This window comes from Salvia splendens, chromosome 13 (assembly GCF_004379255.2).
Source record: "Salvia splendens isolate huo1 chromosome 13, SspV2, whole genome shotgun sequence".
Taxonomy (NCBI): Eukaryota; Viridiplantae; Streptophyta; class Magnoliopsida; order Lamiales; family Lamiaceae; genus Salvia; species Salvia splendens.
Window position 1 is genome coordinate 7,291,141 of NC_056044.1, and position 11,338 is coordinate 7,302,478.

General features: G+C 37.8%; 2 protein-coding genes across 2 annotated transcripts; one reads left to right on the forward strand and one right to left on the reverse strand.

The window, feature by feature from the left end:
* The first annotated feature begins 4,432 nt into the window (after positions 1-4,432).
* Positions 4,433-5,768, forward strand: LOC121761238 (lignin-forming anionic peroxidase-like). Its single transcript, XM_042156870.1, has 3 exons — positions 4,433-4,693; positions 4,818-5,163; positions 5,247-5,768. Exons 1-3 carry the CDS (start codon positions 4,466-4,468, stop codon positions 5,630-5,632), a joined length of 960 nt encoding a protein of 319 aa, XP_042012804.1. The 5' UTR covers positions 4,433-4,465; the 3' UTR covers positions 5,633-5,768.
* A 2,074-nt stretch (positions 5,769-7,842) lies between these two features.
* LOC121760418 lies at positions 7,843-9,284 on the reverse strand. Its single transcript, XM_042156091.1, has 3 exons — positions 9,090-9,284; positions 8,517-9,005; positions 7,843-8,370 (listed from the first exon to the last, which is right to left on the reverse strand). The coding sequence occupies exons 1-3, from the start codon at positions 9,282-9,284 to the stop codon at positions 7,843-7,845; spliced, it is 1,212 nt and encodes a 403-aa protein (XP_042012025.1).
* Positions 9,285-11,338: the final 2,054 nt, after the last annotated feature.

The window sequence follows — 11,338 nt, forward strand, 5'->3', positions numbered from 1 at the left end:
ACTGAGCGTCAAGGCCTCTACTATGTTGACGAGATGGCTCACCAAGGCAGTGCCGCAATGTTGGCTCACGGATCTGCGACTCGAGACGCTTGGTTGTGGCACAGACGCTTAGGTCATCCATCTCTCGGTTATTTTAAACTGTTTTTTCCTAAATTTTCCCATCTCAAGGATTTTGATTGCGAATCGTGTGTTTTGGCAAAAAGCCATAGACAATCTTTTAAATCTTCTGAAACTCGTGTTGCAAGTCTTTTTTCCTTAGTACATGCTGATGTTTGGGGCCCTGCGCCCGTTACTGATGATCATGGTTTTCGATATTTTTTGCTATTTGTGGATGATTGTTCGAGAATGACATGAGTTTATTTTTTGAAAAACAAATCTGAAGTTTATGAAAAATTTGTCCTTTTTTACAAACTCATTCAAACCCAATTTCAAACAACCATTCAAATTCTTAGATCTGATAATGGGAAGGAGTTTGTAAATCATGACATGTCAAAATTTTTTGTTGATAACGGGTTAGTTCATCAAACCTCATGCCCATATACCCCCGAACAAAATGGAGTAGCTGAGAGAAAGAACAGAATCATTATGGAAATAACTCGTGCTTTGTTTTTTGATTCTAATGTTCCGAAATTTTTATGGCCTGAGGCAGTTTCAACTTCTGTTTATTTGGTAAATCGCCTTCCTACAAAAATTTTGAAAATGAAAACCCCTTTACAGTTGTTGTCATCACTAGCCAAGATACCCGAACCTCTTACCCTACCCCTTAGAATATTTGGATGTTCGGTTTATGTCCATGTCCCAAAACACGAGAGAACGAAATTTTCCGCTTGCGCCATTAAATGTGTCTTTTTGGGGTACGGGATAAATCAAAAAGGTTATAGGTGATTCGATCCGTCATCTAGAAAGATAATAACAACCATGAATTGCAATTTTTTGGAGAGTGAATACTACTATACCAATCTTAGTGGTCAAGGGGAGAGGTGTGAAATTATACCTAGAACAAGTGGACCCCTAAATTGGTTTGTGTCATCACCAAGCGAATCCGTTGTGGAACCAACAGAGATGGTTAGCACTGCCGCCGATCCTGTCTCGTCGACAGTGGAGCCTCCTCGACCGCCGGGCCCTAACGATCCTCCTCCAGTGATATCTGAGGTAATTACTGAAACTGGAGTCAATAGTGCAAATATTCCTAATGACTCTGTCGCAGAACAAGTGGAAAGTGCTGCTGTTGACGGGGATACTGGACAGTACATACTTCCTAATCGAAGCACAAGGGGCATTCCACCTAAGAGGTACAGTCCAGAACGGATATCAAAGAAGAGCAGATATTCAATGGCGAACTTGGCAACTGCAAACATGACAGAAATGGCAAGGGCATTTATGACAGCCTTGTATGATGAAGAAGAAATCCCCAGAACGGCAGAAGAAGCAATGAAAATCCCACATTGGAGAGAGGCAATGCTCGTGGAAATGAGGGCACTAATGAAAAGCAAGACATGGGAGGTGTGTATAAGGCCCGAATGATCAAGACTAGTGGGGTGCCGATGGGTGTTCACAATCAAAAGGAAGCCAGATGGATCAATTGATCGCTACAAAGCAAGGGTAGTAGCGAAAGGGTACACTCAGACCTACGGAGTTGACTATGCAGAAACGTTCTCACCAGTAGCCAAGATGAGTACTATTCGAGTGCTGTTCTCCATCGCCGCAACAAAGAATTGGCCGCTACATCAATTTGACGTTACTAACGCCTTCTTGCATGGAGAGCTTACTCGACCGATTTATATGGAAGCTCCGCCAGGGTTTGAGGGGGAGTTCAAGGCAGGAAAGGTATGTAGACTCAAGAAGACCTTATATGGGTTAAAACAGTCACCCAGGGCATGGTTTGGAAGATTTACAGAAGTAATGAAGAAATACGGGTACAAACAGAGTAACTCAGATCACACTCTGTTTCTGAAGAAGAAGGACGGGAAACTCACATGCTTGATAATCTATGTGGATGATATGATTCTCACCGGGGATGATGAGGAAGAAATAAGGCAATTGAGAGAGAATTTGTTCGCCGAATTTGAAATGAAAGACCTGGGCCTATTGAAATATTTCCTAGGTATCGAAGTAATGCGGTCCAAGAAATGAATATTCATAAGCCAAAGGAAGTATGTGTTGGATCTCCTGGCCGAAGTGGGAATGCTGGATTGCAAGCCGGCAGAGACTCCAATGATGCAGAATCATGGCCTTCGACTGACTGAAGGGGCCGAACTCACCCACCAAACAAGATATCAACGTCTGGTGGGTAAACTTATCTATCTTTCTCACACTAGACCCGATATTGCATATGCTGTGGGAGTAGTGAGTCAGTTCATGCATAAGCCTCAAGCCGATCACTGGGAAGCAGCCTTGAGGATTGTGAGCTATTTGAAGGGGACACCAGGACATGGGATCTTGTTCGAAAACCATGGGAATTTAGAGGTACATGGGTTCACCGATGCGGACTGGGCTGGGAACCCGAATGATCGAAAGTCGACTGCAGGATATTTTACCTTTGTTGGAGGCAACTTGGTGACTTGGCGAAGTAAGAAGCAAAAGGTAGTAGCACTCTCAAGTGCAGAAGCAGAATTTCGTGGGATCAAAAGTGGAGTGACAGAAATCCTATGGTTAAAGAAGTTGTTGACCGAACTTGGCCTAATGTCAAAGGGGCCATGCAAACTCTTTTGTGATAATAAAGCGGCAATCAGCATATCTGAAAATCCGGTACAACATGATCGAACAAAGCATGTGGAAGTAGACAGACATTTTATCAAGGAGAATATAGAATCAAAGGTGATAGACCTTCCGTTTGTTCGTTCAAAAGATCAGTTAGCAGATATTTTAACAAAGGCCGTGGATGCAAGGAGCTTCGCCGAGGTATTGGGCAAGTTAAAAATGGGAAGTCCCATTGTTTAACTTGAGGGAGAGTGTTGGAAGAATCAAACTAAAATCAAGGGAGATACACAAAGATTGTGGAATCAATTAGAAGTATTCTTTCCGGAATTATAGCTAGGGTAAATCATAGAATATCTTACCATATGTAAATATTGGCTCTTCCTATTTAAGCCTGTAACATTCATTCTTGTGTGATACGATTAATATGAATAAAAGATCCTTTCTCATCTCAACATGGTATCAGAGCGGGTCGCCGACTGTGGGTCATATTTAACTGACCCAGCAGTATATCTGGGCTGAAACCGAAAAAAAAAATGACTGACCCAGCAGTATAACTGGGCTGAAAATTTGGGCCAAGTGGTCCCAACCGATCGGAAAAAAATTGGACCTATTGTCCAATCGATTAGAAAAAAGTGTAACCCCTCCAAGGTTCACCTTGAAGGGTTTGAGGGAGGGTGTTGGCAATTGAAACTAAAAATATAACATATAACTGTCCCACATCGGTGTCAAGATAAAAACTGAAACTAGTATATAAGTCTCATGGACTCCTCCTCCTATCACCAATTGGTTTTAGGATGGAACCCATGGATTTCTATCACTAACTTTTTGTTAATTGATAAATTTTTTTTCGATCATATTGATATTAGTGGATAAATGATCTTATACTTTGATTTAGTGATCTAATGTCTATCATTTAGTTGTAGTTAGCAGAGAGTTGGAAATATAGCATACCCCTTAAACTATATTCATGTATAATTTAGCTCATGGATAGAAGTTTTTGTATAAGAATTTACATAAAATTAGTATAAATTACAAAAAATTACAAAGAAAATATATTAAAAAATCATGTTTATTAGGGGCTTAATCCCGTAGTCCTTGCTTTGTGTGCTCGTCCATATTGCACAGTAGCTTTTGCTAAAATTTACTGTTAGCTTTCTTTGCTATATAAGTCGTAGTATTACGATTATAACAACAAATCATTTATTGTCATTATACATGAAAGTCCACTTGAATAAAATATTTTAAAAAAAGCAATCTTCTGGATAGAAGAATTTGGAGACTATGGGAATTAGTTAGATCGAATGAAATATATTGGATTAGTCTACATGTTATATTTTATGCGTACAAAGTAATATGCCTAGCTAGTAACACAAAAACTGATTCAGAATAAGTGTACTAGAGAATTTTCAACTCCAATAATATACTTGATGAGTACAATTTATTTGAAATATCATACATGCTCCTATTATTAATCATCCAATACCACCACAATTTAAAAAACGTCGCAACTCGTGGTGGACCAATTAGAATTTTCAAAGCAAAGAAATTCAGTTCAAGGAAAAGTTGGCATTTGAAAAATATTGCAATACTACATCAACTAGTACGTAGAAAAAATGACTCGGCCATGCAAAAGAATAAGTCTCGTTTTACGGCATTCCATCATTCAAATTATTTTCCCCTATAAATTGAGCTATTTAACAATCTCTTCAATCATCATTCCTAGCTTCTTGGTAGCACTCCACATCATATACACATACGTAACAAGATGAAGATTTCATCCAATCATTATTATTATTATTATTATTATTATTTTGCAACACTTGCTATACTCTTGATCGTGCCATCCGATGCACAACTATCTTCGGCGTTCTACGACAGTACATGCCCCGATGCGCTGAGTACAATCCGGACCTCCATCAGGCAGGCCGTGACAGACGAGCAGAGGATGGCTGCCTCCCTTGTTCGCCTCCACTTCCACGATTGCTTCGTTCAGGTACTGTATATATACACCTCATTCGTCTAACATTCTTTCTTATAAAAATTATTTTCCACAAAAATTAATTACATTTATTATGGTTAATTAACCCTAGCTAGTATATATTTTGGTAAATAATTAGGGGTGTGATGCATCAATCCTCTTGGAAGATGGCAGCGGAGAAAGAGCTGCATTGCAAAATTCTGTAAGAGGGTTCGAAGTGGTGGAAGCTGCGAAGCAGGCGGTGGAGGCGATATGCCCCGGTGTGGTGTCGTGCGCGGACGTGCTGGCAGTGGCGGCACGTGATGCAACGGTGGCGGTTGGAGGGCTGTCGTGGACAGTGAATCTAGGGAGGAGGGATTCCCCCGCCGCTGCCACCAGAGCGCTTGCTGAAAGCGACCTTCCTAGGTTCACCGATACTCTCCCAGTCCTCATATCCAACTTTGCAAACAAAAACTTAAACGAAAGGGATTTGGTTGCTTTGTCAGGTAAAAAACTAGGGTTTTCATATTTTCAATTTCAACATTTAATTTGTAGCCTGATTAATTGGAATGGAAAATTTTGATTGCAGGGTCTCATACGATTGGGCAAGCACGATGCGTGACTTTCCGGGACCGGATCTACGGCAATGAGAGCATCGACCCGGACTTCGCGATCACGCGGCGGCGCAACTGCCCTGAAAGCGACGGAAACGGCAATCTGGCGCCTTTGGATGAAGTGACTCCGAACAACTTCGACAATAATTACTTTAGGAATCTGCAGAGTTTGAGAGGTCTGCTGGAATCGGATCAAGTTCTTTTCAGCGAAGAATCGACTAGGAGCATTGTGCTGGAATACATCGACAATCCTGACAGATTCTTGTCGGATTTTGCCGCCGCCATGGTTAAAATGGGAGATATTGAACCATTAACTGGTGGAGCTGGGTTAATTAGAAGGACATGTGCTTCCAACAATTGATATACATATCAAATTTTACCATTTTCGAAATTCGAATAATACTTGTTATATATGGAATGTGTGTTGTGATCATCGTCACGTAGTTTGTTACTATGTCAAAGTGTATTATCAGTTTTTCAATTATACGTGGCCTTTTATTTCATAATACTCTCTCTGTCTACGAAATGTTGTCCATATTTGACTCGATATAGATTTTAAAAAATGTGAAGCAAAGTTAGTTAAAAAGTTAATGGAATGTGGGTCTCGCATTTATATAAGGTCATGTTTGGTTGGCGGGAAAGTAAAGTTGGCATGGAAAATGATTCCTGGGAAAATGAATCCCGGAATATGATTTCTAATGACTTTAATTTCCTGTGTTTGGAAAATATCAAGATTTGAAAGTATATATTTGATTAAACACTAAACTAAAAATATACTTATCATTTTTTATTTATAAAAAATATAACATATTATTTAATAAATTATTAATTACAAATGATAATAATTATATTATTTTATTTATTATTACGATGGATAATTTAAATATGGATTATACATCATAATATATAATAATAAATAAGATTATTATTATCATCATTATATTTACTTAATTTTTAATTGAATAAATTTTATAATTTAAAATTTCACTACAATTTTATTGTTAATTACTAATTTATAAATTAATAATTATTATATTATTATATAATTATAATTATATTTAATTATTTAATAAATTATTTTTATTATTATGATAATAAAAATAAAAATAAATATTAATAATATAGTTATAATTATGATAATTTGAATTATAGTAATTTATTATCCTGAAATTAAGTATGGTTTATACTTTTAAATTATTTTTAAAACATTGTAATAAATGATGATGATGATGATGATGATGATGATGATGATGATGATGATGATGATGATGATGATAATAATATTAATATAAATAATAATAATAATAATAATAATAATAATAATAATAATAATAATAATAAACTGTACTCCCTCCGTTCCTCTATAGTTGAGTCGTTTTTCCGTTTCGGGAAGTTCCTCCATAGTTGAGTCGTTTCTAAAAATGGAAAAAATCAGCATATTTAATGGTGATTTAGCTGGTTTAATTAACACCCCTTATCACAATTAATTAAGTTAATTACACAATTAAAAAAACACCCCCCAACCCTAATTCTCCCTATCACACGCCGCATTCCCCTATCTCTCTTGAACAAAAAACGCTCCCCCTTCTCTCTTCTTCATCTCTTTCATCTGGAAACCCTAGATCTAAAATCCGGCGCTCCCTCTGAAATTCGAACACCAAATCAAGGTTCCACCCTCCTATTCTCACTCACAACGTCGATTGTACTCCATAGGCGAGCCCGCTGGCAGCGTTGGCGACTCTCCGCCGACTGGAGGCGTAATTGGCGGTGAAGGGGGCGCCACCCCGACCAGATACATTGCTGGCGGTGAAGGCGGCGCCTCCTCGAGTGGAGTCCTATACGGGGGTGAATGCGATGCCACCTCTATGTCGGATGAAGAATTTAAACGGAGATATTGCGTCACTGAGGCTGGCAAGGCATTGTGGGAGAAATGCAAGGCTGGCGATGAAGGCGATGCCACCTCTATGTCGGATGAAGAGTTTGTAAGGAGATATTGCGTCACCGAGGCTGGAAAGGCGTTGTGGGAGAAATGCATTAATTCCTGATATGGGTGAGATCTTTCTAATGCTTCATTTAACAGAATTGATTTCAAATAGTGATCTATGATCTGTGATTATTGTATGATGGGCTGTTAGTGTATGTCATTGTTGATGTTGGTGATTGTGATTGGGGTTGCTGATGTTGGTGATTGTGATTGGGGTTGCTGATGATTATGAATTTGTTGGTGATGTTGTGAATTTGGTGGCTGATTGTGATTGTGGTTGCTGATGTAGTGAATTTGTTGGTGATATGTGCATTCATGATATGTTGGCTGATTGTGATTGGGGTTACTAAATACAAAATGCATCATTGTTGCAGCATTTACATCCTTTTACAAAACACAAAATGCATCATTGTTGCAGCATTTACATCCTTTTACAAAACACAAAATGCATCAATTGTTGCATAGTGACAGTCATTTCAAAACACAAAAAATGGCATGATATATGCATTCACCTTCCTTCAATAAATGCATCATTCATGCACATTGACAGTCTATCCAAAAAAACACCATGTGCTTCTTCTATACCTTCATAATCCTAAGGCTTGGGATATTGACTCCAATCCATGATTGCTCCCCTGGTCTCTCAGATAAGCTACTGCTTCCATAACCAGTTCCACTGGAACTTCTAGATTCAGTGGAAGCTGATTTGTCCTCCTTAAATGTGCTTTCCCCATGTGGGGCAGCTTGTATCTGTTCTGACCATGGACTTTCATAATTTCCATGTAACAGCCTTGAAGACTTAGGAAAACATTATCCAAAGTCTCTGGTTGTAATTCATGGAATGATTTCTCAACTGCATTCACTAAGTCATCCACATTATTGCATGCAGTCTGAGTTTGTAGTGACTGTATTGCTCTGAACCAACCCAAGTCATTCACATTGGTGTCAGGTGAGTTAGGTGGTTGTTGCACAATTGAGATTGAGAACCCACTTTGTTGTGCAACTTCTCTGAAAGCTGAGTCATTGTCTTTGATGTGTGGTCTCGCGTTATCTTGTTGTATCTTGAGAACTTTAGTTGCCCCATCTGGCCACTTGGCTATGATGGCAGGTAATATCTGTTCTCAATAATGTGACATGCATAAAATCATCATTTGCACAACATTACACCATTTATTAACAGTGTGTCATGAGAATGTAGGCTCACTGGTATGTAATGGCTTATGTGCATAAATTAAATGCATTAAAGAGATGCAAACATTACCTTATTGATCAAGCATTCCCTCACCACATTTGTTGTGATACTCTCTATGGGTTTTTTCTCCATAGTGCCTGCCTGCCTGTTTTTACTTGACCTCTTGGCTGCAACTTGTTTGGTAAAGGGAAAAATTCCAATTTTTCCATCAAACAACACTTCACCATGAACACCAAACAATGGTCTACAAACTGCACACATGAACATTATTTTGGATATGAACTTCTTATTTTTACATGTTCTATGCGGTTCTTGCTCTCCTGGAGCAAGATAGAATCTCTGAGTTCCTTTTGTCATGTAGAACCATTTTTCATCAATATGTATAGTGTTGTGCATATTCATGAATCTGATTTTGTTGAGGATTCTGTCAAATTCTAATGATTCAACTGTGAATCTCAGCCGTAACAACTTGTTTGCTGATGTGTGTGGTATAATCAGGCCATCCTTACGGTTGTTTTTGAACAACCTAAACCCACTGCCACACTCAAGAGGTTGCACCTTTTGGAGAAATGCAAACTCTTTAACAGATCAACATCCAATTGCAGCCTTTTGGGGTAATGCCGCACTTTTTTTGACACTTACCAGTTGAACTGATGTTCCTCGTTGTTGCTGTTTCTTTACAGCATTCCACCACCTTGTACAGGTTTGCCGGGAGATTGTAAACTTCAGTTGTGCTTCCTTAAGTGTGCCACGAGGAGGTACACCGCCCACACACCTTCCGATGATGAATTGGACCACTTGGTTCTTGAATTCTGAGGAATACTCTTGGTGCCCCATTTATGAGCATTTAAAAGACTTCAACAGCCAAGGAAAACATTTACTCCATTTGTTGGTTGAGCTATTTAATGTTTGAAGTTGGTGGAAGAGTATTTATAGCAGTGAATACACTAAGTGGCGCCAGCTTTCCCCCCTTTGTAAATTGAATTTACTGATACAGCTTCTTTTGAATTCTCTGCATTGTAAATTGAGTGCAATTAATGTGAAGTGCACCTACTGTGTAAGTGGCGCCACATTCATTTTAATTCCCCCCCTTTGTAAATTTAACACATTGTTACAGTACCAATGGATGAATAAAAAAGAATTGGCTTTCTACTCTACTCTCTAGCATATGTGTTCACTGCTCTCTCTCTCGAAAATTCATCATCTAAATTTGGGCAGATTTGGTTAATTAACAAAAGAATAACCAATTTATAAATTTGAATTTGTTGTGCATTTAGTGTTTACTTTAAATAAAAAGTTCAAATGAATAATGAAATTCAAAGTCAAAAAGTCCAACTACTTTTTCTACTTTATTCTACTTAATCCACTAAACATCATTTTCTTAGACTCCGTGCCCAAAAGTTCCGCCTCAACTGTAGAGGAACGGAGGGAGTACTATATTGCATTAAATATGTAAGAATCCTAAAACTGGGAAAAAGAATACCTAAGAAAAGTTAGGATTCAGAATCCGGGAAAGTTGTACTAACTTTCCTTGTTTCAGGATTTTGATTACTTTCCCAGTTTGATTAAAAACGGAAACAAACACAGGAATTTAAAATTTAAGGAATCAGATTACTTTCCCAGTTTTATTATAGAATGTGTGTGTAATGAGTTATTGAAAAGTATGGTCCATTAAACGAAAATGGAAACAAGCAAAGTGGACAATATTTCGCGGACGTACCGAAATAGCAAAAGTGGACAACATTTCACAGATGGAAGAAAAAATAATTATTCGTTTATCATCATACTCAGATCGAGAAATTGCTGTTTTAGCTGTTGAGACTTGAGAATCCATTATCTGCATAATATCTACGATCATCTAGTACTCCATCTGTCCTAATGTTCACATCATCTCTCTCTTTGTACATAACCGTATTATTTATATTCATTTATTACTTTTCTTCAATAAAATAGATTAATTACATACAAAAATTAATTAAGAATTAGTTTAGTTGCGTAAAACCTAAAAACGAACAAAAAACCCAAAATATAATGTACTATTAAAAATCAAAGTAAAACAAAAGTATTTGACTATCAGTGAATGATGCTTAAAAGTCAAAGGGGGATTTTCTTAATTCCAAATGCTGTACAGATGTATCAAAATCAATTTGAATTCTCTCTAGTCTTAGTAACATCAATATTCAGACTCACTAAACACCAAGACACTTAAATGAGTGCGTTCGGTACCATAGAATTCAGACTTTGGAATTAGAATTGGAGTCTCGAATTCCAAATTCATTATTAGGTACCACAAAAATATGTTGATTTGGATTTGAATATCAATTCCACAAATTCCAATTTCACAATTTCAATTCCATATACTACCTCCGTCCTAGAGTTGTCAACTGGGTCGGGCTGGCCCGGCCCATCAAGGAAACGGAGCGGGCCTGGACTGGGCACATTGGTTGAAGCGGGCTCTATTTGGGCCATTTTGTAAACCCATGAACGACCTAGGCCCAGGACCATCCCAAGCCCGGCCTAGGACCGGCCCATCAGAGGCCCACCGTATACATTTAATATTTTTTGATGTAATTAACCATTAATAATAGTATATTTTTTTATTTATGCACGTTAGCATGTGCATGGGTCATGTTAATATTTTCTATATTGTTCAATTTATGGTTTAGGATGGTTGTGAAGTTTATTATTAAATATACTACTCATATCTTGGTATTCAAACTTCAATTTCTAATGAATAATTATGGAGTAGAATTATATGTCATCATCTACTTACAATAGTTAGTCCATAACTTATATGTCATTATCTACTTGCAATAGTGGTTCTTCCTTTAGTTGTGCACATTTAGACAAAGTAAAGAACATGAAAAATAGCGGTTCTTCCTAGCCCGGCC

Excerpts from the sequence above, each read along its gene's own strand:
- LOC121761238 (XM_042156870.1), top strand. The coding sequence starts at position 4,466 with ATGAAGATTTCATCCAATCATTATTATTATTATTATTATTATTATTTT. Across the intron at positions 4,694-4,817 it reads TCCACGATTGCTTCGTTCAG|GGGTGTGATGCATCAATCCT; the intron begins GTACTGTATATA and ends GTAAATAATTAG. Across the intron at positions 5,164-5,246 it reads GGATTTGGTTGCTTTGTCAG|GGTCTCATACGATTGGGCAA; the intron begins GTAAAAAACTAG and ends TTTTGATTGCAG.
- LOC121760418 (XM_042156091.1), bottom strand. The coding sequence starts at position 9,284 with ATGGGGCACCAAGAGTATTCCTCAGAATTCAAGAACCAAGTGGTCCAA. Across the intron at positions 9,006-9,089 it reads GAGGAACATCAGTTCAACTG|GTGCAACCTCTTGAGTGTGG; the intron begins GTAAGTGTCAAA and ends TTTCTCCAAAAG. Across the intron at positions 8,371-8,516 it reads GGGAATGCTTGATCAATAAG|ATATTACCTGCCATCATAGC; the intron begins GTAATGTTTGCA and ends TATTGAGAACAG.